Source organism: Agelaius tricolor, unplaced genomic scaffold, assembly GCF_023055355.1.
Source record: "Agelaius tricolor isolate 1412-34295 unplaced genomic scaffold, bAgeTri1.0.p SCAF_6, whole genome shotgun sequence".
Classification (NCBI taxonomy): Eukaryota; Metazoa; Chordata; class Aves; order Passeriformes; family Icteridae; genus Agelaius; species Agelaius tricolor.
The window spans coordinates 1515524-1541959 of record NW_027269266.1 but is presented as its reverse complement, the minus strand read 5'-3'; the positions used below and the strand labels follow the sequence as shown (position 1 = coordinate 1541959).

Here is a 26436-nt window from a genome sequence, read left to right as displayed (position 1 = left end):
TCGTGAAAGAGCTCAACTCAGCAAAATCAAACTTCCTTGACAAAATCCATCCTCTGTTTGAACAGTTTCCAAGGCAGGTGGGCATCTGGCAAGTTCTACATCACTGGTGTGGGGAAACAGATGCTTTGGGGAAAAACCCATCAGATATTCCTTGGAATGCTCTTATAAAAAATGCCAGTGTTCATCTGATTAGCTCTTTCCTTCTAAGAGATGGCAACGCATGGGAGAGAATGAGGAGGGCTGGAATATTTGCTGACTACCAATCACCTGAAGGAATATGCACGATCAGAACAGTGAAAGCTGCTACTTTAGGACAAAACCAGAGATTAGCACAGGAGAGGAGAGGAAAATCATCTTCACAGCGGCCAGGATGGATTTATATTCACTGCCAGGTGGTGATTTCATCCACAAGATGCATCTGAAAAAGATGCTTATCAAAGAACAGTAGTCAGAGGGCTATTGTGTTGGAAATATTTGTTTTTTGGAGAACCAAAAAGGTCAGCCCTCTGCATGAAGATGTTTTTGGCCTTTCTCAACACAGTGACTTAAAATCACTCGTGCAGCAGCACTTGGCAGCGTACAATTGTTTGGCTTGGCTTCACCAGAAAAATAATTTCCATTTGGGATAGAAAGTCTAAATACAAGTTTTCACAGGAGCCTGCAACCTGAAACCTGAGCCAGCTAAGGTTACAGTAAAGGGAAAGACTCTGAGCACAGTTCAAGAAAAATAGGCTCCTTTTCAAATCATCCTTCAGCCCTTGAAACTCCCTCTGAGTTAATCCAAGTGGCCACATAAAACATTGCTACTTGTTAGAGAGCACCAAATGCTCCAGGAGACACTGCTCCATGATCTTAGAGGCCAGATGTATTCTGCAGCTCTTCCAGGAAGTCTGGAAAAAGAGACTTAAAGTCTGCATGGAATGGGAATTAGGACCCCAGTTCAATAAAGCAACTGAACACATGCTCAGTTTTAAGGCATGAGATGAAATCAATCTTTATACAAAAATAAATTTTAAAAAACCCCTCGAGCACCTGCTACACTGAACCCACCACTGAACTTCACTGTTGTCTTTGAAACTTGGAGATTTGCCTTCAGTGAGCACATGCTCTGCTGAAGCAGCTTTTAGAGGGGAGGTTCTTCATCCACTGAAAGCCACGCAGGTGCTGAGGGATTTTCTGAATCATGGGATACAAACCAAACCTGGTTAAGGCCACACACGGGCTGGACTTGTCCAACCAGGCCTCCAAGCCCTTCCAAAGCAACCTGAGATGTTAAAAATGAGCACAACTCCATTTGAATCACAATCTGCAGCTTTCCTGATATAAGATTGTTTAATGGAAAAACTTTTCAGATCTCACATCCTTGAAGAGTTTTGTTGGTCATTCCCCACACCTGTGGGTATCACAGTCAGAGCCTGGAAGGGGAGCAAGCCCCTCAGGGCACTCCTGCCTTCATGTCTGCCCTCTCCTTAGGTCTGTGAGTAATTTTTTTCCCCACCCAATTCCCATTCCTGTGAATCCTCTCAGCAGCTCCAATGGGATTCACCTCACCCCCCTATTCCAGCAGCCTTTGCTTCAGGCTCCCCAGTGCTCAGCAGAAGAAGGAACCACTGTCAAGGACCAATCCATCACCTGTGTTTTAAACATGGACTCCAGGGTGAGATAATCATGCACTGGAGACAAAACACTCAGGGAATCCAGAGCAGCTCAAGTTTAAAAGTCATATTTACCCAAGTGAATGCCAATACCTCCCTCATCTAACCTTTATCTACATGCAGAGCCCCTGCAAGGATCATTCACCCATCCATTGTCACCACTACCACTACCCTTCCAAAGCCACCCCACACAGGCTCTCCCAGCTCAACAAATCTGAGCTCCTAATCTTCGTTTTTCATGTCTCTGCCACCTGAAAAAGATAAAAAAAACCCATCTGGATCAAGACTTTATCAGCTGAAGATATCTGCTCAGCTTCCCATGGAATGCCCACAGTGGTACCTCTGTATCCTCCACAAAATGTTCCTCTGACCCAAGATTTCCTGACAGGGATTTAAAAATGAGCCAGTGAGATGGCACTGGGTATTAGCAGTGAACTTTCTCTCCATCTTTCCTTAAACTGCTAATTCTTGGGCTGGAGCCCACTTCTGGATTTGAAAACCAAGTATCACAGTGAAATTTAACTCCAGGTCTGGAATTATCTCTCACTACCTGAAGGGGAATCACAGACTCTTCTCTGAGGAGTCAGATTCCTCTCAAGAGCTGACAGCACAGCATCAAGACAGGCATCATTCACCAACTGAAGGGAAATCTCATAGAACATAAAGAAAAAATTATGCACCATGACAACGACAGCATCAGAACAGAGATGTTGTAAAAGACATTTCAGAGATGTGAGAGCTCCATCTTTGCAGATTTTCACAGCTGAACTGTGGACGAGAATGATTTGGTTTTGGAATTAACCCTGCCTTCTAGCAATCCCTTCCAGCACAAATTATTTTCTCATTCCTCGATTTTATTTGATTTATAGTCCCTACAGTGAAAAGAATCACAGATAACAATTATTCCCCAAGCCTTTCAATGGGCAATGCAGTAAACAGCTTACAGACTGTATCTTGAACAATAATCAGCAATCCAGAGGCTTTGAGGTTTTTCTCACTCATGTTTCTAAGATTTTTTACTGTGTTCACATAATTATAATTGAAATATTATTCCAAATACTATAAAAATACATTTTCAAATTATTACTCTGTTTAAAGATAAAATTTAAAATTTTCTTTTAATTCTTTTTTTTTTTTTTTACTTTCTGAAGGAAAGAAATACTGCAAGTCTGACAAGACTTCAAAACCCTCATGAGGATACTTCTTTTGATACAGTAGGGGATTCTTACACTTTGGAAGGCGTCTCAAGTTCAAGCTAGACTGAACAGCTGATGTCCCAGCAGGTGAGTTTTGAGGCAGGATGAGGAAAGATCCTCAGTGCATCTGACTGGAAGCACACCTGGTCAAAAATGCTTTCCTGAGCTCTGAGACACCATTCTCAGCAGCCAAGGGACACCCTGGGCCTCCTCTCTGCTTTGAAAGAGCCAGCTGATAGCAGAAGGAGCAGCCTGGTCCCTGGCAGGGATGTTTGCTCACAAAACAAGCGAGCAGCAAGGGAAGAGCTGTGATGGCCACAGTGCCCAGCACAGCCCTGGCGTGGCTCAGGAGCCTCTGCTGGCCTGAGCCCCCTGAAACCCAAGCCATGGCCAGGCCTGGGATCTGCTCCTGCCACTCAAAGGGAATGGATACCTCAGCGAGCAGAGCCTGGCTGGCAGCCCCACAGGAAACCTGTTCAGGCCCGTCAGCACACTTCCTTCCCTTCCCTTTTGCCTCCTTTCCTCCTTCCTTTGTGCTGGAAAAGCCACCCCTGCCAGGGCACAGCACTTCCCAAACCATGGCAGTGCAGAGAGAACAGCAGCTCTGCTGCCTGCCAGGGAGCTGGGGAAAGAAAGCAGCAGGGATTATCCCCCAGCCCTCGGAAGCAGCAGCTCCTCTGCAGCCCTCTGGCACTTGAGCTACTATTACCAGGGCAAGGGTTTAGCATTGCAGTGAGGACAGCTAATGTATTTTAATCTCCATCTGCATTACTCACTATTTACTTTCCCAGCATACCCAGCCCAGAGTGGACAGTTAACTCAGCCAGCATTATGCAAAAGTTTATAGAGCTTTAATTGGCTTCGTGGAATTAGCTTCATTTTCTTGCAGCTCCGTGGAAGAAGCACTTTTCAGCTCTTGAATTATCCAGTGGATTTTCTTTCTTATTTAGTGAAAACATGCTGAGGTTCTGTGCAGGAGGCTTAAGGGATGTTTGGAGAGGCAGATTCCAAGTTCTCCACCCCAGAGCTGGGGAAGGAGCAGCATGCTCGCAGCACCTGACTCTCAGCGTTGCCTCCTCTGCACAGCAAGGAGGGATTTGGGAATCAGAGGTCAGGACAGGACATTGGAATTCACCTCTGTGAGGTGCTTTTCTCTCTCCCTTCCACAGCCAGATGGACCAGCCCTTGAGAAGATCCAGCAGAACATCTGCTGGTGAGAGCCAACACAGATGAGCCCAGGGCCAGGGAGCTGAGCAGTGCCTATCACAGAATGTGCTCCTTGTCAAGGAACATTGCAGGGAGCATCCCACAAACATCCCCATGCTGGCACCACGAACTGGAAATGAAATTTTCATGTATTTGGATGTGACTGACAAGATTCAAGCAGACAGTCACCCCAAGGACAGCCCTGTCTGTTGACTGATCTACTTTCTATTTGTCTTCTCTTGTAGCAAGGACCACAGCCAAATTTAGGCAACTTGTCAGAGAAGAAAATTAAAATACTCTACCCAACACTTAAATCAAATATAGATACCTTCAAAGCTGTTAAGATTAAAAGAATTATTAGCAGTTAAAGAAAGCACTTCTGTATGAAGAAATAGCTTGATAAAGCAAAGCATCACAAAGAGTTTAGTTGTCATGAACAGAAAGATAAGGAGACAAAGACAATGTTTATGCAATAAACACAGCCTGCTTTAACACAGGCCATTGAGCACCCACATGAGGCAGGGAGGTGAGAGGGGCTCGCTGGACAGCTCCAGCTCTACATCCAATAAATAATGTTTGCACTCTAAGGAAGAGCAGACTACATTTGGGATTAAAAGTGGTGTAAAATACAAGAAATAAGGGCGTGGATACGATCTGTTGCAATTTATAGACATGGTGTGGGAAAGAAAATTCCTGCAAAAAGTCATCTGCTGGATCAACTTTTAATCTAGAGTAAATCAGCTTTTCCCTAAATCTCCTTTTTGGGTTTGCAGTTCTGCAAGACCTGAAAGTGATATAAACTACAAAGGAACAGATTCAGCAGCATGTGCAGCTTGTTGTTGCCACCCACATTTCCTCACCTCCCCCTCTCCCCAAAAAATAAGATCTGCAGAACTATTAAAAGAATCTAGAAATGTGCAAATGCTTGTTCTAATACAATATTTTTTAAATATTTGGTTTACTAATATATAGGGCAAAATGAAAATAAAAAGAAAACAGGAAAATGCATCCTTAATAAGTCTGTAACATCCACTACCCCATTTTTCTCGTGGTGGACCTCTCAGATCAGCACATCAGCAGCAGGAACTTGGGAATCCCTGACACAAAGAGAGCTCATCACCAAATTCAAAGCAATGAAGAGTTGGCCTTAGAGGAAAACCCCTCCCTGGGGCGAGCCCAGAGCGATGGCAGCACAGCACTCTCCATCTAAGCCAAAAAATCTAGCAGTGCAAAGGCCTGCTCTAAGTCCTGAATCACTTCTACTGTTCAGTTTTTTAGAATGTCTCCTGGCCACATTGCTGCCCCAAGGAATGTGGTGGGATCTCACCCAGTTCCTGGGAATGATCTGGGAGCAGCATGGACCAGCTCTGTGCACAGCCTGTGCAGGATCTCCCTCTTTTAGATGCTGAAGGAGCTCAATCACATGAGCACAAGTCACTCCCTGGCATTTTTTTCTGGAGAGCTTTCCTGGAAATATTGATGTAGCAGTGGAGTTAGAACCTGTGAGGCTGAAATTAAAATTCTGCACCTGAGAATGCACAGGCTGCAAAGAGATCCCAGCTCTCCTTTCCTCCACAACCACGCTCTGGTTTGGAATATGAAGGTCACAGAGTTTAGAGGACTTGATCATGACTTTTCCTCTGCTCTTGACAGGATAATAATATGTAAGCAGCTGCCTTATATGCACAAAAGCTAAAGCTGCTTTCTTGCTGGCTAAGGGCAGGGATGAACATCATCACTGAAATGTTTTATGGCAAAACTACAGCCAGCCAACACCAGCACACAGCCACCTCCCTCCAACACCCAGTAATTGCCACGGGATGGTTACAAACTAAACCCTGACAAAGTGCTGCCCCAGGAGAGGCTTCTCCTGATGAGATGTTTATGCTGCATTAATTCACAATGGGGCTGAATTTTGGCAGCCTCAGACCAGGAATACTATTTAACTTGTCATCACTGGCTGATACACTCACACTGCCCCAGCTCTTTTAACAGCTCCAGGAGAACAAATAAATGATAGCAAGCCTTGCTTTTGGTTTTGATGAATAATCCCCCCTTCTCCAAATTACGTGAACTTAGCAAGGACTTTATATAAAAATGTCATAAGACTCATTTGCCTTCGTTTTATGGTTTGTTTTTTGTTTCCCACATTCAGTTAAATGTGTTTTCAAGTGCATCATATGTCCAGAACTCCTTTAAGAGAACATAAATCTCAGTTCAAGTCTTCACCCTTTTGCTGACCAGCCCTGTGAAATCTGTCAGGTCATTTGCACCAGCATTTTCATGTGGCAGATCTAATTCTGTACCACAAAGTTGCCTCATCTCGTGGGTGTTGCAAACCTGCAGCTCCCATAAAACACAATTGCTCGGCTGCTGTGAAAACTTAAACTCCCTTAACTGGGTGAGGGCCTGCTCTCACAGGCAGCTATTTTCCTCAAATCCACAAATGTGGATAAAGGCACTGACTTTGAGTCCACTTTCGAGTGTTTTCAAGTTAAACAAGAATTTAAGAGCTTTGGCTTTAAGCCAAAGTTTTAAAACGCTGCTCTTAAGCTTCTTGGTGCAAAGTTCCCTCCAGCTGGAAAGCAGAGATCCAGATTTATTGACAACATTCAGGGATTAAAACACTCCCCAAAGGAGCAGCAAAACCTTCTGCTACAGCTGGAGCAACCAGAGCTGAAGATTCAAAATGTTATTTTCCCACACAGGTATACAAAAGGCCCTGATAGACACCAGCATGTTCCACCCAAACAAGCTCCTCTATAAAAGCACAGAATACACTCAGAGTTCACATTTCTTGGACTAAATCATTTTATGGAAACTTCACTTTTTGATCCTTAATCTACCTTCTCTTCTCCCTTTCTTTTGAGGCAGTTTTGTTTTTAAAGCAGCGACACAATTACCAAAATTAGCAGAAATAATTCAAATGCAAAGTTGCAGCAGAACTGGAAACCTGGAAAATCCAAAGATTGTATCCACAGAGGAAACACATAGCATTTCTTGATTGACTGAGAATGGATCAGTCTGGCTAAATACTCAGTACCTGACTAGTTTTGATAACCTCACTGACAAGTCCCACACTCTAAAGACAAACTGAGAGATTTTTACGGACCAAAATAAATCAGCAAGAGAAAATACAGACTAGGAGACAAAAAATAATAAGAAACAGAGATCAGAAAGAAGTGGTTTTGGGTTGAAAACAGCAAGTGTGTAGACCCATGCCACTGTGATCCTATGTGCACTGATCTCTTCCTTCTTTTGGGGATAAAAAAAACCCGACACTGGCGGAGGTGAGAAAGTATTCTCTCACTTCTAAGAAAGCTACTGTGAAAAATAAAATGAAATTAAATTGTTGCTTGTCTCTGAATCCTGTCGTTGACCTGGCTTTTCTTTTTCTTTCTAAATTAAAGAGGGGACCAAAAACCAAACAAACCCCAAAAATAAACAAACAAAAGCCCACAAACAAACAAAACCCAAACCAAACCAAAATAGACAGAACTTAGGGAAACTGGACAGATTTTCTTTCTTTATCTAAGGAAATGTTAAAGATAGACCAATTACACTGTGGTTCAGAAGGGTCACTGCCACTTTTTTTAAGCTGTGGGAACAGCCTTTACAAATTCTGCACAGGTTCAAAGCTGCCTAACCTCTCACATTTTCTTTTCAAGTCTGGCTTAACCACACTTAAAACCATCGTTCAAAACAAACAAATCGGGAAAGCTCTTGAAGCCCTGTCCGACAGAGGCCAACCTGATTTCTACCTCATCCCAGCATCTCCCAGGGGGACGCTGGTGATGGAGAAGGACCACGCGGAAAAGCTTCCTGCGGGTTTCACTCGGGAGAAACTCGGAGCAAGTGCTTGGCTGGGTGCATGGGCTGAGCCCTGCCCATCGCCACCCCTGCCCGCCGAGGGCTGCTGGAGCACATGGTGCCGGGACAGAGGCCGGGGCACCGGGCACCGCCAGCGAGCGAGGAGATCTGAGAGAAAACCCCGCTGGGGCAAGGAGCTGCCAGCCCAGCGGGGTCCCTGTGCTGGCACCTCTTCAGGCGAGCAAAGGTAGCTGTGTCACAGGGCAGGGGGCACTAAAAAGGGCGCAGGGACTCGCTCCAGAGGTGAGCGGGCAGAGGGTGTCTCTGAGAGCACCTGTGATGGAGCCCGAAAAGGCCCCGGGCACGGACGGATCCCCGGGCAGCAGCTGCCAGGGAGCGGTGCCCGCCCGGGGTGCCCCAGAGCCGGGGACGCACCTGCGAGGGCGCGGGGCACGGTCCCCGCACGGAGCCCCGAGCGCCCGCGGCTGCCCCGCTGCGTTCCCCGCGGCCGTGGGGCGTCCCCCCGCTCCCTCCCTGTCCCGGTCCCGGTCCCTGTCCTGGTCCCGCACCCCCCGTCCCTTTCCCGTTCCCGTCCCCGGCACTTACGGGCAGGAGCAGGAGCGCGGCGGCCGCTGCCGCGGGGAGGCTGCGCTGAGGCGCTCGCCCCGCCATGAGGGCTCGGGGGGTGCCCGGGGCTCAGCCGGACCCTCGGCGCTGCCCCGGCGCCGGCATCGCCCCCCGCCTGCTGCCCTTGACCCCTGCCCGCCGTCCCGGAGCCGAGCCCGGCGCTGCCGCCGCGTCCCAGAGCAAACCCCCGGCAGGCAGGGAGGGAGGGAGAAGGGGGAGCCGAGCCCGCCCTCCGCCCAGGATTCCTCGGGGATGGAGGCGGCGGGGGGCCCCCGGGTCCGCCGGGGGAGCGCGACCCTCACAGGCTCCAGCAGCCGAGGGGACCGTGCTGTGCCCCGGCTCCGAGCGCCACAGGGGCTGCCCCTTCCATGGGGCGCTGGGTGGAAGCGGGGCCGCACTCGGCCGGCAGCCGTGGGGAGCCCCCTCGCCGAGCGCTGGGTGATGGAGATCCCTCTTCCCCGAGCGATGGGGACTCCTTCCACACCAGCTTCCAGAAATAACGGGGAGCCTCCTCCACCCTCCCGTACGCTGGAAATTCCACTGCCTCCAAAGTGGCCAGGAGAAAGAGGATTCTCCCTGCCCACGCTCTGGGTGCAGTGGGGATCATTTTCCAAAATTAGGTGCATTGGATACACCCCTTACAGCCCCCCAGGAGCATTAATAATCCCTTCACCACCCCATTTTGCCAGGCATTAGGTAAAATGTTAACTCCACTGCCTGAAAACTTTCAGGAGCAACAGGCTTCCCCCAGTGCCCAGGTACAAACTGCATTGCATGCACAGTGTGCAGAGGGGTTTTGTAAAAAGAGGGAGAACAACTCTTTGCTTGAGCACATAGCAATAGGATGCTTCTTAAGCTAAAAGTTTATATTAGATGCTAGGAAGAAATCCTTCCCTGGATTGTGGCTGCCCCATCCCTGGAAGTGTCCAAGGCCAGGCTGGACAGGGCTTGGAACAATCTGGGATAGTGGAAGGTGTCCCTGCCCTTGGCAGGATGGTTGCAACAGGATGATCTTTAAGGTCCCTTCCAACCAGAGTCTTTCTATGATTCTATGGCAGCCTACCAGCCTGGGAAGGAAAGGAAGAATCCTCCCTGACCTTGAGCGCTCTGAACCACCTGCCTGTCCTCCAAGAGTAACACGACATCCCTCAAGCCCAACATGCAATGTTACCAGGTGTGATGAGGATCTCCACCTCAAAGATAATGAGAAGCAAATCTCCCATCTCCCTCTGTACCCCAGGGCAAAAAGGTTCTGGCTTATTGGTCACCAAATTCATCCACATGCCCTTCCCAAAGGCTGTGGGGCACCTCCTCTGCTATTCCCAGCTGCCATGAGAAGCCCTTTATCCCCCAGCACCAAGCCTTGTAGGACTCCCCAATACATGTACACTCTTCTATCCAGGCAACCCCAAACTTGCCTATTTGGCTGACCATTTTACACTTGGTTTCTGAAACAAAAGACATTTGTCCTGCTCTTATTACAGATATTTGCCAGGCTAGACCCCTGTGCCAGGAAGGGCAGAGAAGGGACACTCCTCATCTTCTGACTTGCTCAAGGAGCTTCTGGCCCTCTGGTTGCTCTGGGATGGATGTTGATGATCAGGGAATTGGAATCTTACAGCTTTGGATGCCCCTGAGCCTGTTGGAGCCCAGTTCCTGTGTCTAGCAGAGTTATCACTCCCTGCCCTCCATGTCCAGTTGGCCTCTCCATACAATGGATGTGTCTGTGGCATTGTTAGGTGTGGGCATCAGGCCAAGCCCTGGGGTTCTCCATGCCAGCAATGAGCCTAATAAGATTATTTTCCCCTCTGCTCCACCCCATCTGCCCAGAGGACAGCCAGCTGTGCGTGAATCACAGTCAGAACCTTCCCCCAGCTGCAGCTGGGACTGTCCCCAAAAGGCCAGCTGTGTCCTGAGGCACACAGCTCTCAGTCACAGTTCTGGGGCAGGAGCAGACAGGAGCAGCTCCCTCCCAGCCCAGCTGGATTTCCTCAGGGAGCAGTGCCATACCCTGCCTGTGTAGTCACCTGTTGCCAGCTGTTTCCTTCAGGGAGATGGAGCCTTTTCTTCCTTTTCCCCCAAGTCAGTGTCTTTCCACAGCCCTCCTTGTTGTTTGTTGGGGTTTTTTAAATCAAAATCAACTGGCATAAAGGTCATAGTGGCACAGAGGAAACAGTTTCAGCAAATTTTTCAGGGTTTGCAGAAGCTTAGCAAGTCTTGCTCAGATGCAGAAATACCTGGACATCTTCCTTTAAGGCCTTGCTGAATTATTTTGCTTTTTGTCATTTGCTCAGGAAGGGATAAAACAGCCTCTGACCCTCTCTAAAACACCTATAACAAGACTTACACTCCTAATTTCCTCCGAGAATCCCATTTAGGACAACATGAACATCACAGCAAGGAGATGGGTGCTTATATACACTAGAAAACTTGGAATCCTCCTAAGACACTGGCAAAAGTTCTCAAAAAACAGCATTATTTTCCCTTTTCCTCTGGTTATTCAACAGTTTGAATACATGTAAATATTTAAGCTTGCCTAGTTTTCCCTTTTCTGCCTGTTGCACACCAGCATTTGTTTCCTTTCATTATTAAAAGAAAACAAAGCCATATCCCAAAGTTGCATGCTTCCAATTAAGATGAGTTCGTTCATGAAAATGCAAAAGGGCGGAATAAATCCAGCCCAATTTTTTATTGCATTTAAACATCCACCTCCGGGACTGGAAACTCACACGTGACAGGATTCCATGAACTCATGGGAATGGGTAAGAGAGGCCTGGAGCTGCCTGTGCACAGACATCAAGTGCCCTGGAACCAGGAAGGTTTTCCATGACTTTCTCTTTTGATTTATCTGTGTTTATTGCGCTGTCCAGAGCCTCGTAATCTTTAAAGTTGTATTGAAACAGAGCAAAACAACCCCAAAACTGTGACTATCTGAGGACTAAACAAATCATTCCCATAGTCTCGTGCCCGAGGCTTTTTCCCTTGCAGCTGGGTTGCAAAGTCCTACCAAAGGTTTTTGTTGCCTGGGTTGCTTATAAGGTCACTGCCTTTTGGATATTCTTTTAGGGTGGAGCTCATGTTGCAGCTTTTCCTTCATTTGGGGGACTCTTCTCCCAGTCATGTCCTTTTCTAAAACTTGTAGGATCATGAATTCTACTGGCTGGGATTCTGGGGGAGGTTGGTCAATGTTAACATGGAAACAGAGACCTACAGACACACAGATATCCACACAGCCATTGTTTCTGAAACAAAAGACATTTGTCCTGCTCTTAACTACAGATATTTGCCAGGCTTGACCCCAGTGCCAGGAAAGGCAGAGCAAGGTCACCCCTCATCTTCCTGCTGACTTGCCCAAGGAGCTTCTGGCCCTCTGGTTGTTCTGGGATGGATGTTGATGATCAGGGAATTGGAATCTTACAGCTTTGGATGCCCCTGAGCCTGTTGGAGCCCAGTTCCTGTGTCTAGCAGAGTTATCACTCCCTGCCCTCACAGCCATGTGTGGATATGGCATGAGAAATGTAAGCCTTGTTCTTCCAGGGAGCACCAAGACCCCTGAGATCAATGCTCAGAGATGGAGTGAGTCTCCACGTGGGATCATGGCAAGGACCCAGTGGCTCAGTCCTTGCCCAGAGGACTTTCAGACATGGCTTGCAGTCATGCCCATACAAGGATGACTCCTTTTTGCTTGTTTGGTGGTGATTTTTATTCCTCTTTAAAGCTCCTGAAAGAACTTCAAGTCTAAGTATCCCCAATGCTCTCAGTGGTGAAGCTGTACAGAAAGAATCCACACTGGAGGAAGGGCATGGGCAGCTCTTGGTGTCACATCTAACACAGCTAGGTCCTTGCTGTGTCCATAGCCCTGAGGAATTTCTAAAATACAATGAAATAACTTGAAGAGCAATTTCAATAATAACCACAAGCATCACACAAGACATCAGCTACCAAGGGTGAAATGGGGCTGAATCAGGTGCCAACTTTGTCTCTCTGAAACACTGGAGGACCTCTCAGGGTGATGAGATGTCTTTCAGTTGAAAGGAAACATCAGAAAATACCAAATACATCCCTTCAGGTGAGTTCCAGAGCCCTCTTCTATGTGTCCCCACTTGGGGACAAATTGGGTCCCCATTTGAACTTGGATAGGTTTTAGGCCTCTTGTGCAAGATCTGAGTAAATCCAATTTTAACATTGGATTTAAATTTAATTTTAAATCCAATGTATCAGATGTTTTATTCATCCCCTAAAGGAACAAAGTTAGAGCCCTTTCAGGGATGTGACAGCTCAGAACAGCTACAATTCTCTGAAGTGTTGTGCTGTCCTGTTCCCTCCTGTCTGCATCTCAGCTCTGTTTCAGAGTGGCAGGGGAATTGATCTGGGTGTGCCAGACCTGGAAAAGGCCAAGCTGGGAGAAGGAATGGGAGGAGATCCCCCCTGATTCTTGCAGAATGAGTGAGTGCCACGATGACATTTGAAACCAGAATAATTTCTTCAAGGGAGGAAAGTTAGCTGGAGGGTTGTTATTAATTATGAATGTGATGGTTTCCTGAAATAATGGTGGGTCAGAGTTGGTAACGAGCATGGCTCAGGAAAACAGGAAAACTCTGACAAAGCAAAGGCACAGAGCTTCTTCCTCTTCAGTTGGTCAGTACTTGCAATGGCACTGGAAGGAGGGATGTAAGTAGGATGGAGGAAAAAATGGTGATATTTAAAGAAAGTTCCATTGTCTGAAATGGCTCCTAATAGTGAAGTCTCTGGGGTGTAGTATTAACCTTGGGAGTGGGGAGAAAGAAGGAAAATTATCTGAAAGCATCACCCCCTTCAGCATAAAATAGATTTTCTGGCTTTCTTTACTGTGGAACTCATGTGGCCACTGTATTCTCATGGAATAACCCAGGGCTTTTCCTGGTGCTCAGTGTTTGGCACATCCCATTGCCAAGGAGATGCAATTGGCTCTTCACTTCCCAAGGGCACCACAAACCTCAGGGAGCACCGAGCCCAAAATGGGCTGGTAGAATTCTTCTGGTGGCTGCAGGCCCTGCCAGGTGTTCCCCTTTGCTCAGCCAGATGTGGGACAGCAAGGCTGCCACATCTGGGGATGCTGATCTGGCTACTTGGGGCTTTCAGGTGCTTTGCTCCAGGCTGGGAAGGACAAGTGGCAACCTGGATGCTGTTCAAAGTTCCCTGGCAAAGCAGTTTCAGAGACAAATTTTAAAAATATGGTGAAAAGTATTATCAAGAGATGTTTCACCTTAAAAATGGGGGAGGGGGGAAATGTGTCATGAGAGGAATCACCTAATTTGGGTTCAAGAATTTCAAGCCACACCGAATAAGTAGAAACACATCTCTAAGTAGATAAGACATTTTGGTGGATTCTTGGTAAAACTTGATTATTTCCAAATAACTTTCAAGTTAATTCTGTGGAAATAAATCTTGGATTTCCAAATAGCAGAGAGAAATGTGTGATTCAGCCTCTCTCTTTCACTCTTTTATCAGAAATGTCTTCTGCATTTTGCATTTAGATTGCAGTGTTCACCTGTATTTTACCACACTGAAGGAGATCTGGCACTAAACAAATGAAGACTGAGACAGTTCCATCCAGCTTTAATCCACTGTGATTACACTAAAATCTGACTCATGAGTTTTCTGCTGAAGTTCTTTCTTCAGGATGTAGTTTCTAGGATTCTTTCCTAAATTTTATATTTGTTTTCCCCCTTGGCAGGCAGTGTCTTCATACAATGCTCACTCTTCAAGGAGTGATTTTTTTATATCAGCAGTCTTAAAATAAATGTCACAACTTAAGGGCTAAACTCCCAGTTCTTTTAGCTTGAAATCACTTATAACTTAGTGTTGAGGCCTCAATAAAAAGAACTTTTATTACAATGCTTTTGTGAATGTAAAGCAAAACTGGAAGATTCACTGCTTTGCAAAGAAATTCATAGAACTTATTCCTCTCCTCTTCCATTTCCCTTCCTCTTTGGATATTTCTGGTTCAATATTATGTCTGGGTTTTTGGGCTCAAGTAAGTTATTAATTTTCAGCTTGCCATGTCCCCTTACATGCTAGAGTAGCTTTCATTCTGTCTTGAGGCTCAGACATCCAATGTAGTTCTGCAATTTAAATGTTACTATGGACAGGATTTCTCTTGTGGACTGAGATCAATAACTGTAGGTGCCTCAATATTTTAATGCTGAGCCCATATTGTAATCAGTGGAGATCTAGGGAACCCAATGAAACAAAAATAATATACTTTTCTGCCAAATAAAGATGTCTCTTGGGGCTCACTCTCATTTCTGACAAGCTTTATCATTGCCTGAGAAACTTCCCTGCTGAAGTGCAGTTTCACCAGACAAAGCTTTGGGAGGATCCTTCCCTTGACAGGCTGCTCTGAATTCCTTGAGGTGTCAATTATTTTAGCAGCTGAGCTATCAGCAATTTCTGTCCCCATATCTGCCAAGTCATTTTAGGATTTCCTTGTCTGGGGTTATCACTCAGCCCATCAGGAATTTCCTTGGAAAAAACTTTTTCTTTGCCAGTGCAATGTTTGTTTTATTTCTTGCCATCATCTGGCAATGCTGCTCACTTACCTTTTCTAGTGAAAGGTTTGAAAATCACTTTTTTTTTTTTCTCCTTTTTCCCCCCAAGAACTGTTTGCAGGCTCTCTGGAAGCTCACAGAACAAGGCAAGAATGGCAAGAAATATCATGAACCAAAAAACAAACAAAAAGGTTCAGGATATTTCTTGCCATTCTTGCCTGACACTGTCAGTGTTAGTGGATAGGACTGGAAATTTGACTCAGCAGTTGGCAGGTGAATGAATCAGAAGCAGTTTTACAAATATCCATTTGTCAGTCACAGCAATAATAATCCAATTTTACACTCTGTAGCCATGTGGGTTTCAGTGAATCCACACTGGAGGTACACACAGGAGAAGAACCAGGCTTAGCTAGTGGAGGAATGCATGAAATGGGGATTTTCTACATCCACTTGTCTAGAATTCAGCTGTCAACATAATTTATCTCTCTTTATCTCTAGCTAATGGTGCTGTGTCATCCCTGAAGAAAAGCATCACTCTTCCCAGGAATAGCTGCCTTCTATTTTGGATCGTGCTTGCTGGGTTTTTTTCTATTGCAGGTTTTTTTTCTATTCTGAGTGGCTGAAATGACTCAAAGCATGGAGGCAAATGCATTTGTGTTACTTCAGACTTAAAACTAAATATCACAGAATCCCAGAATGGTTTGAATTTGAAGGGACCTTAAAGCTCATCTCATTCCACCCCATGCCATGGGCAGGGACAACTTCTACTAAACCAGTCCATCCAACCTGGCCTTGGACACTTCCAGAGGTGGAGCAGCTTCTCTGGGCAACCTGTGGCAGTGCAACACATTCTAAAAAAATGAGAATTAGGCATCCCTGTGAGTTAGGACCCTTAGGTTGGACACAGATATAACATTTATCCTGAATGTGACCATAGAGTTTCCTTTTACAATTTTCCATTGGTATACCAACTGCTTGCAAAAATCTTGCTACCAAGACACTCATAAATAAACAAATAACTTATTTATCTTCTGGTAGAAAGGAGAAACAAGGGATTTGCACATAATGATTTTTTTTTCTCTTTCACTTCTTGCCCTTCAGCTGTCTCAGTGTTGCCAGTCACTGGAGCCAGCAGCAGCACAAAGCTCCATGTGGTAAACAGTGGGTCTGGAAATGATGTTGATAAATAGAAATAAATGCAAGCACACAGATTGAATACTGAGCACAGGTTCCTGTTAGCACTTCAGTCTCTGCATAAGATGTTCACCAGATGTCCAACATGGGACCCTAAACTTTTAACAAGGACATAGGAAATGAGATGTCAGTTCCTAAGACATCTTATATTTTAACAAATTACCATCACAGGGAGGACTGGGCTGAAAAAAGACATTATAATTATTATAGGGTGTCTTATAGGGTGTTCTCCATTCCCCCTTTGCAGTCAGCAGAGATCTGAGCCCAGCTTCACTCCACAACACCCCAGACTAAGTGTCTGTGGCCCATCTGAGCACCCACATCCCACTTTGGCCTGTTTCTTCCCTTGTCTGTGAAAGAAGCTGAAAACAGTGAGTTCAGATGGGGATTGGAGATAACTGAAATTAGGTGAATCCCACAAATCCACCCAATCTTTAGCTACAGAAGAAATCACCCTGAAAATGTTACAACTTGCCATCCACTTTGCTGTTCCTCAGTGCCACAGGATTAGGACAGTGCACAGTGACTGATGCTCTGGCCCCACACCTTTAAATCCTCACTGAGAGGCACCAGCTTCAGGCATGAGAGCATTTGATTTCTGAAGCCTGTCTTGTTCACAGCAATTAATTAGTGCCACCTTTGGCAACCCTTCCCTGTGATGAACATCTGGCTCCCAGAGTGTGAACCAAAGCTATTTGTGCTGCCTTGCTGTACGTGAGAGCTCTTCCAGGCAGGAGAGCTGGAGGACCTGTTAGTCACTCATGTTAATACTCCTCTAAATATTGCAGCAATCAGCCTCAGCAGCTTCAAAGGGTCTGAGATTTTACAGAATAATGCTTCACTCAGGCAGTACCTAATTAAAACACATGCTGGTGGGCCTGCTGTGGCTCAGCCAGCATTGCTTGTCTTATTTCCTCTGGCCTGGCTGACTATCAGTCAAAATCCCTTTCCAGAGCAGCTCTCTGCATCAGATTTTTTTAGCTCACAACTTCTTTAAGGCAGAAATAATGGCCTTGTTCACACTGCCTAAGATTAGGATGGCTCAGCCTTTTCCAGGCTGAATTTTACCTGAATCCTGTGCAAGGACTGTAACCTCTCACCTGAAAGGTCAGATGAAGTTAGCAGGGGATGCCCCACTGCCAATAAAAACAATTTGGATTTTTGGGCCCACAAAATTAATTTCTAGCTTTACCCCAGTGTTTCCATGGACACTGCAGAGAAGGTGGCAAAGTGGGTGGACTCAGCCTGTGGATTAACCAGGAAAACATCTCATAAAAATATAAAGACACTCCTCTGAAATTCCACAACTTATTCATCTTAGCAGCGCTGAAGCTACTAAAGCACTTAGAGAAATTTCCTTCCAGACCTTTAAGGAAAAGATTTTTATGCTGCTTGCTCACCACTTTGCATTTCTAAACCATCTTTTTATCCATCTACTCTCCTTTTTTTTTTTTTCTGGTCCAGTCTGTACTGAGCTGCTGTGTCAGCACCCTTTGCAAGCAGGATTTTTGTGAGCTATGGTAGCAGGAAGGGGATGAATCATTTCATGTTTATTTATCAGAGATATGATAATAAAGAATTTCCTTTTGCTCAGAAATGGGAGTTTTCTGGGTATTGCTTGTTTGTCAATAAATGCTGCTTTACATCCTGAGGCATGAAAAGGAAAGGAAGAGATTACTGTCAGTGCTGAGGCAATTTACCCTCTAATGAAAACACAGGTAGAGATATTAAGCTAAAGACACCTGCTGTTGAAATGCTTCAGGGTGTGTAATTTTTGTCTTGTGTTCTTTTTTTAGGTGGAAAGCAAGCCAGACACTCTCCTTCCAGATAAACTGGTAGGAGCATTTGACTGAATCTTGAGTTTCATCCCAGAAAAAAAAAACAAAACAAAACAAGTTCTAGTCTGTATAGGACTGAAATTTTGTGCCTAAAATGGTTCAACTTCCTTTTGGCCCCAAGAACAGGTACAGAAAGTGTTTGACAGACTTAACAAAGGCTTTATTCAGTAATTTCAAATCTTTAAAACTGCTGGGTAAAGCACGTAAGGATGGACAGAATAATATTCCCCAGATACCTGCAGCTGTCAGCATTAGTGGCTGAATGGCAGACAGACCCCACAGATCTTTCTTTCCAGCCACATGAAAAATTCAGGATGCTGCTGAGAGGTACAGACACAACTCATGTCCTGAAAACAGTGGCTCCTGCACATCAGCCTGGGAATCTCTGATAGGTGTGAGCACAAAATTCAGCTGGGCTGCAAAACCACATCACCCTTATAGGGCTTGAATTAGAATTTGGATATTTGGATATTTTTTGAATTAAAATTTGTGCAGCTGCTCCACAAGAATTCCATGTCTTTCAGTATTCCATAAAAGGTACAAATGTTGAAATTCCCCTACATGGAGGCAGAAAGAACCAGCAGTAATGAATGAAACCAACGTTGTCTCTTGCCATGCTTGCACATCTCTTCTGATCCAAATTGGGAAGAGCTCCAATGTATTTTACATTATTTAAGGAAAAGACATTCAAAGAGCTCCTATCAGTGCCACAGGGAAGTAATGTGTTTAAAAACTAAGGTTGGGGATTTTCTGTACCTCATTGGAAAAATCCCTGAGCCTGACTGGGACGTCAGCCCTGCTTTGAGCAGCAGGAGAGTCGACATCTCCAGAGGTTTCTTCCAACCCAGGTTTATCTATGATTTTGTATTTCATTGCAATTTATTTTACATTTTTCCTTTGGGAAAAGTCTTTGTAGAAATCCTGATGGGGTAAAAAGTGAAGTGGGGTTATCAGCAGTAGATTGTGGTCCTTGTCAGGTTGTGCTCTACCTGTGTGATTTACACCAGGAGCCAGGTGTAGAATAGATGGGTTTGATATCCTGCTTCTCCACACACCTGGATTTGCTTTCCACACACCTCCCTCCCAAGGATGGTGTCAATCAAGTGAATTTTGAGTGAATTTTTAAAATTTTACCTGGTTAAAATTAAGGAGAAGACAAACAGAGCTCACAGAGCCACAGAGTGAAACACAGACAAAAATACTTGTTCTGAAAGAAAGGAAAAGGCATTTATGACACAGGGGCTTTCCCAGAGCTGAGTCTCCAGAGAACACTGCCTGCTTTGGAGGATTCATCCCCTTTCCTGGCATGGAACCACACCTGCCTTCTAAAAAATTCTAACAAAAAAACCCCAACTGATCCCTTGACCTCTCTGTCCAGGGGAATCATTTTCTCCTACTTCAAGCAGCAGTCAGGATTAAAACAGGCAGCAGGCTTTATCCTCGTGAGCCCAGTGGGGAAACACTTACAGAACAACACTGTAGGATACACAAGTAAAGCTTAAAACCAAGAAAAGGCAAATTTAAATACACCTGGCATCAGCCACTGTGGTGGTGAGTGGTGGGAGCCCTCCCAGCAGTGCCTCTACCCCTGTGGTGCTGGCTTTGAAAAGGGCTCATTTTTGACAGAATTCCTCCTCACTGATATCCAAGGGGACTCAGAGGAATATTTAGAAATGTTTCTCCTCCCATTTCTCCTCCCTTTGTTGGTAAGCCTATGACTTGGCAGTGCTGGATTAGTGGTTGGACTCGATGTTCTTAGAGGTCTTTTCTCATTTAAATGACTGTATGATTCTGATGGGTGATTTTCAAAATGCAAATGCTAGATTGTATCAAATTTTCCAGAGATTAGGATATAATACTCTGCATTCTCACATTATGCCAGTTTCTCTGTGCAGGAAGCCCATTGATCCTCCCCTCACCTCCCTCTCTCCATAAAATGAGTCTCTTTCACTATGAGACTTTCTAGAACATGCAGTTCCCATAATCATCAGAAACTAACAAAGTAGCAGGAATCTTGATTTTTGGATTCAGAAAAAAAAACCAACCCAAAACATAAAATGAAGGAAAGACCACCATATTTGAATGTCAAGGGCACAAGAGCCAGGAATTCAAATCTCACACATTCCACTGCTGACATGTTGTGTTTTAAGCTAAGTCTCTCTTCTTTGCTTTCCCCACTTAGAAAGGGCCAAAATGCTTCTGTTGTTACCATGAAATTCAGCATCAGTTTGCAAAGCATGGAACTTGTGGTGTTTATACCCACAAACAATATTTTTGTGCTTGGATGGCAGGCAGGGAGCTCCCTTCCACTGCATGGTGGGAGCACCAGGTACTGAATTTGTTGGAGGTGATCTAAAGGCAGCTCTGAGTGCCTCAGCTACACCATAATTGAATCCTGAAAGCACAGGATGCTGGCTCCTCACTTCATCTGACCTGTGGACAACTCTGTGACACTAAAAGGGCCAGGGGGACCAATTCCTGCTTTTCTTTCAGTGTGGAGAAGAGACAGCTCCAGGGAGAAGTGAGAGCACTTTCCAGTACCTAAAAAGGCTGCAAGAGAGCTGGAGAAGGGCTTTTTACAATGGTAAGGAGTGACAGGGCAAGGGGTAACAGCTTTAAACTGAAGAAGGGTTGATTTAAATTAGATATAAGAAAGAACTATTGTATGAGAGAGGCAAAACAGTGGCACAAATGATCCATCCATAGAATTATTCAATGTCAGGTTGGACTGGGCACTGAGCAGCTTGATGTGGTTGAAGATGTCCCTGCTTATTACAGGGGGCTGTACCAGATGACCTTTAAAAAGTCACTTCCAACCCAAACTATTCTGTGATTTTTTCTTTCAGTCTCACCTTTGAATTTGCTAGTTCCTGTATTCTTACAGGCAATGTGTTACAATAACCACTGTGAGTCAGGACCACTGGCATAAGGCCACCAGGATTAATGTAACCAAGTAATCCAATCTTAATGAGGTTTAAAAAGGAGCTTGACAGTAGTTCCAAAGCACTTTTTAGATGTATGGCTTGTCTGTGATTACTGAAGCATGCAAAGAATGTTATTAATAGGTCTGCAGTCAGGTGAATAGGTCTGGATTAATTTCATGTAGCAACAGGCAGTGGTGGTTTAAGTTAGTGGAAACTTCAATGACAAACATGCTGATAAACTTTCCAGGAGCTTGAGGAAACACAGCCATGGAAAATCGATCAGGGTGGATGTGTTTAGTAAAGGTTTGTATCTCAGAGTCATCCTTTGAGCAGATCTGCTCTGCTCATCTCAGCAGCACAATGCCCCCCTGGCAAACATCCTCCCTGAAATCTGAAATTATGTACCTGGCTGCTCAGCTGGAAGAAATAAATGGTTATGAAACCACACTGTCTGCAATGAACACAAAATGCAGATGTCACTGATTCCTGACAGGTCTGTGTGAGCACAGAAGTTTCACAGCTCAAGGCAGTGACCCTTGGTAGTTTTGTTTTACAATCCTTAATTCTTCTTCAAGGCAAGAAAACAGTAAACAAATGTTCCCTGACCACCTTCTCCAAATGCTTCAGGCTCCAAGTCTTCCAGACACCACTATGTTTGCAATATAGTCCATTTGAAAGCCACAGAATACAACTGTGAAATGAAAATAGGGTAACCTAGCTAATATCCCCTTGATTTTGCATTTGCCATGCCCTTTTTTGGTCCACTGGCTAACAGACTGTCCTGTCCTTCTCTGATAGTTCAAGGTCCAAGATCAATAATTCTGGTTGTCTCAGAATTGAGGACATAATGACTGCCAGGTTCATGCATCTGAGTTAAAAGTTCAATGGCTGAAGACTGGTTGTGAGTAAAAGTAATAGCACAAACAGTCATTTTGTAGAGGACATAAAAGCACACAAGTTGTTTTTTTTTTTAATTTTAAATAATGACAAAAATGCAGGCCTTTTTGTGAACATCATCTAAAGCAGAAGAGAGATAATGTGCTATTGCTGAAGCAGGCCAACTTAGCTGGAATTATTCTGCTTTCATAGCCAGTGAGAATATGGCTTCAGACTTTTAAAATGCTCAAACTACTGAGCCAGATCTGGCCCTCACTGCATGCAAAAAAGGCAGGAATTCTCATCAGCCTCAGTGGGGAAGCTCTGCTTAAAAGCTGAGTCTCAATCCTGCTCATTTGTTTTCAAGGAATAAATGCCTCTCAGTCAGTGTATTTTACACTGGTAGTAAATTCTGCCTTCTCAGTGTCTGAGCTTAAATCTGGAGACTTAAGCAATTAATGAGGGAATGCTCATCAAGAGCCAAGGCATTAAGTGTCACATTAAGGATTTTGTACAGCATCTGTGCTCTCATGATAAAGAGGCACCAGGTCAGCTGCTCCTTTAAGCCCTGTAATTTGTTTATGCATTCATTAAGGCAGAACACAAAATGCAGTGATCAGTCTGCTCCCAACTCCCCCACCAGAATGATTATAACTCTTTTCAGCATCCCACAAGTGGTGCCTTCACTTTTAGAACTGCAGATCATCTGAAAGAACCCATCAGAAACATTCCTATGGAATTTCCCATGAGGAAATGTCAACCTGTCAAAAGAAAATTGTATCATGGAAATATGTCAAGTTGATAAAACACTGTGTTGAAAAATCAGAATAGAACACTTCCATAGAAATATTCTCCTGTCAGTCTTTCAGGGGCAGCAGGGTGTGATTTCCATTTTAAACTAGCTTTTATTTTTACATTATTTCCCATGAAAAAAAAAAAGAGAGCAGAAATCATAGAATCCTAGATCATGGAATTTTGGGATGGCTTGGGTTGAAAGGGACCTTAAAGATAGGGAGGGATAGCTTTCACTATTCCAGGTTACTCAGAGCCACATCCAGCCTGGCCTTGAACACTTCCAGGGATGGGGCAATCATAATTAAACATTTTTAATGTCCCCCCCAAAAATGACATCCAATGCAATTGTTAATTTAATTTTAGGGGGAATTTTGTTTCTCTAGTACCCATTGAAAAATCAATTTTTTTTTCCCCCGTTCAGAATTTCAAGTGAAAAAGAAAACCTATTTCCCTCTCGGGTTTTAATTAAAACATGTATTTCCCAAATCAGAAGTGGAATGGTTAAAGTGCATGGTGGGAGGTGCTGAGGACTCAGTGTGTAGCTGTGGCAAGATATCCTAATTTAAGAAAAGGGGAAGATGATTCAAATTCTCCTTCACCGTTAAGCTGGGAAGAACAGAAAAAATGTGTATTTTTCACCATAATTAGGCACTCTCAGAAAGAGAAAAGAAAATGTTGAAACCACAGAAATATTTAGATTTAATAAGGAAAATCAGAGTAAGTATTGCAGTAGCAAGGGCAAATTCTTAGAAGAAAAAATTTGTGAAGGGTTTTAAGATGCAAAGACATGTAAATACCAGCTGACCTTAGGATTCTGGGTGACTGCACAGAAATCTCCATGGACACAAACACCTTCACTTTACCAGGCATGGGCTGCTACCAGGGCTACTCCAATGGGATAACCAGCACAAAATCAGGTTGATTTTAGCAATGAAGCAAGAACACAGGACTTAATCCTTGTGCAATTTGGCATATTTTACATCTGAGAGTGGTTTGCTTTACCCATCCTTGTGTCCTGGTGTGAGCCCTCCTTTCTGTGGGAAGTCTGAGAGTGGTTTGCTTTACCCATCCTTGTGTCCTGGTGTGAGCCCTCCTTTCTGTGGGAAGCTGTGGATGACAGTCATGGAAACTCATCGTGTCCCAGGCCACATCCCTCTCGATGGGAGCAGGGATGGGTCAGCTGCAAAGGCTAATTCATCTGAGTGGAACATCCTACTAACACAACTATATTGTTTCCATGTCCAGAATTAGCTTAGCTGAGACTAGACTGAATATCTCAGCCTTGGCAGAACGTAGATATTTCCCAGGAGACAGATCCATAATCTATCTGCTGTCAGCTATCACAAAAATATGTTATTGCTTTCCATATAGGATCAGGAGCAACAGCAGTATTCCACAGATTCTCTGGCATTTCTCCTGCCCAGATTCAGAGTGTATTTAAGGCTACACTGCTTTTTTGGCTCAGTTGTTTTGTTTTGTGGTGGTGAGAGAAAGTGTGGGAGAAATTCAAAATGGAAGAGATCTCCTCCAAGACTGAGGGGCTGGAATCTTTCAGTAAGAAAACCAGGGAATGGAGCTGCTGGAACTTCTTGAGCAGATTGTCCCACAGAAGGAGATGGGTGGCACACAGGGATTTATCCTGGGATTTGATATAGTTTGGTTTGGGAAACACTGAATTGACAGAGCCCAGGGGAAACAAATAGTCATGTTCTTTATAGCTGCTGTCCAGGTGACTGAGAGAGTCACCATGGCACAGCCTGAAGGAGATGAATGCATGGATTCCTGAGGTTTAGCAGGAGAAAAAGATGGCAATCATCAGAAAAGATGCAGTACACATTAGGAAAATCTGGATTTTCCAAGATTTAGGAGTCAAACTATTCATGAAGGCTTCATGCCACCTTCCTAAATAATGGTTCAGGGATACAAATTCTAGTTTGCCTATTTGGTTACTGCATTTCAGCAGCATCAGGTTGGGTTTCACTGACCTCAACTTGCTGCCTGCCCTGCACACAAGAGCAGACAGATCTTGAAAGATCCTGAGGAGGGATTGTCTAATTCAGTTATTCCCTTCTGTGAAAGCAGTGTATATCCCTCCTATGGAAACTATATAGTCATGAATAACTGGTATTCCAGTTTTCAAAAGTGCCCTGCCTCTAACTGGGGTGAAAGGTTTCCTTTGAAGCAGAGTTTCATTTAGGCTATGACCCAGGAAAATATGGGTGTTAGATTTGATGGGAGATGCATCTGATGAGCTGCAGGTGTCTCTGTGATAGTAAAAGATTTTAAAATCACAAAATTCGGGGAGCTAGAAAGAAAGTTAGGCTTAGTAGGCCCTAATGTTAAAGGTAGACCCTGGGAAAATGTTAGACCTTGTATTTGCTAGATCATGTGAAGTCAGTGCATGATAAATGATATAATTGTTAGATGGGATTAGATATAATTGTTAAAGAATCATTAGATATTAGATATTATTGTTTAAAGAATCATGAGAAACTATGTTAGGAGTTTGAGGGGGATCATGAGAAACCCATGCTTGGATTAAATCAATGTATACAATAGAACAATGTAAGTTTAATAAATAATATGTAAGTTGTATAACAATAGAATATAAAACATGTTTATCCCAAACCCATGTCAGTCAGATTTGGGTCTGTACCCCTGACACCCAGAGCTGTCAATAAAAGCACCTGCATACAATCATTCTGTGATTATGTGTTCCTGAACATTAACATCTGTTCCCTTTATAGGAAAAGGGGACAGAAACAGAGTCCTGAGGCCACTGAGGGGCTTTACCAACCCCTCCTGAGGACACCACCTGCATTTGTGTCCAGTCCTGCTCCTCCAGCCTTGGCCTGGGTCATGCTGGGTGAAAATCTGCCTTTTGCCAGTGCCAGCTGTGTTTGGACAGGGACACCACTGATCTGGACTCAGACACCTCCCAGCTTCACCTGTGACCTGCCTTGTCACCATGGGCCAGCATGGCAGGAGCAGGATTACCCACACCTCATCCAGCCTTGACTTCCAGCCTTAACCTGGCACTTGCCTCATCACCATGAGCTTGCCTGAGGATTTTGGACTTGTGGCTGAAGCTCAGTGCCATCCCTGGGCTCGCCTCCTATTGAATTTAGGGTGCCCCTGACACCTGGGAATGATTGGTGTCTGAATCCATTGATTCAGAATGCTGAACAATTGCTTTATTCAAATTATATTATATTATATTATATTATATTATATTATATTATATTATATTATATTATATTGTATTGTATTGTATTATATGATATTATATTACTACTATAATAAAGAGATTGAAAAAATACTAAAGAAAAACCAGTGACTGTCCCCAACAGTTGACACAGCTTGGACCAATTAATATAAATAATTTATTAATATAAATTAATTAAAATACAAATAACCATCACCAGAATCCAGATAAGAACTCCCTTCAGGTAAACAATCTCCTTAACACATTCCACATGTGCACAAACAACAGAAGCAGAGAATAGAGGAAGAATTGTTTTTTCTTTCTCTGAGGTTCCTCACTGTGATTCCCAGGAAATATCCTTGGGAAGTGGTGTCTGCCTGCTCTCTATGAAGACAGGTGTGGTTAAAGCTTCTTTTTGGGGTGCTGCAGGGCAGGATCAGGGCCAGGAGCTCCTGGGGCTCCTGTCTGGTTTATCCCCCTCAGCTCCTGGCTCCCCCTGCCTTGGGAAGCAGCTGCTCCCTGCCATGGGCATTTCAGAGCTGTCTGCTACAACCTGCAACTGCACCAGGGGAGGAAAATC

The 26436-nt window shown here is 44.5% G+C and overlaps 1 protein-coding gene across 1 annotated transcript in view; it reads right to left on the bottom strand.

Annotated features, from left to right (window-relative positions):
* The window catches only part of CRHR2 (corticotropin releasing hormone receptor 2), a 153320-nt gene extending 144298 nt beyond the window's left edge, over positions 1-9022 (bottom strand). Inside the window, exon 1 of the mRNA XM_071428496.1 lies at positions 8474-9022. Coding sequence (XP_071284597.1) covers positions 8474-8539 — 66 coding nt within the window. The 5' untranslated portion in view covers positions 8540-9022. The remainder of the gene's footprint in view (positions 1-8473) is intronic.
* Positions 9023-26436: the final 17414 nt, after the last annotated feature.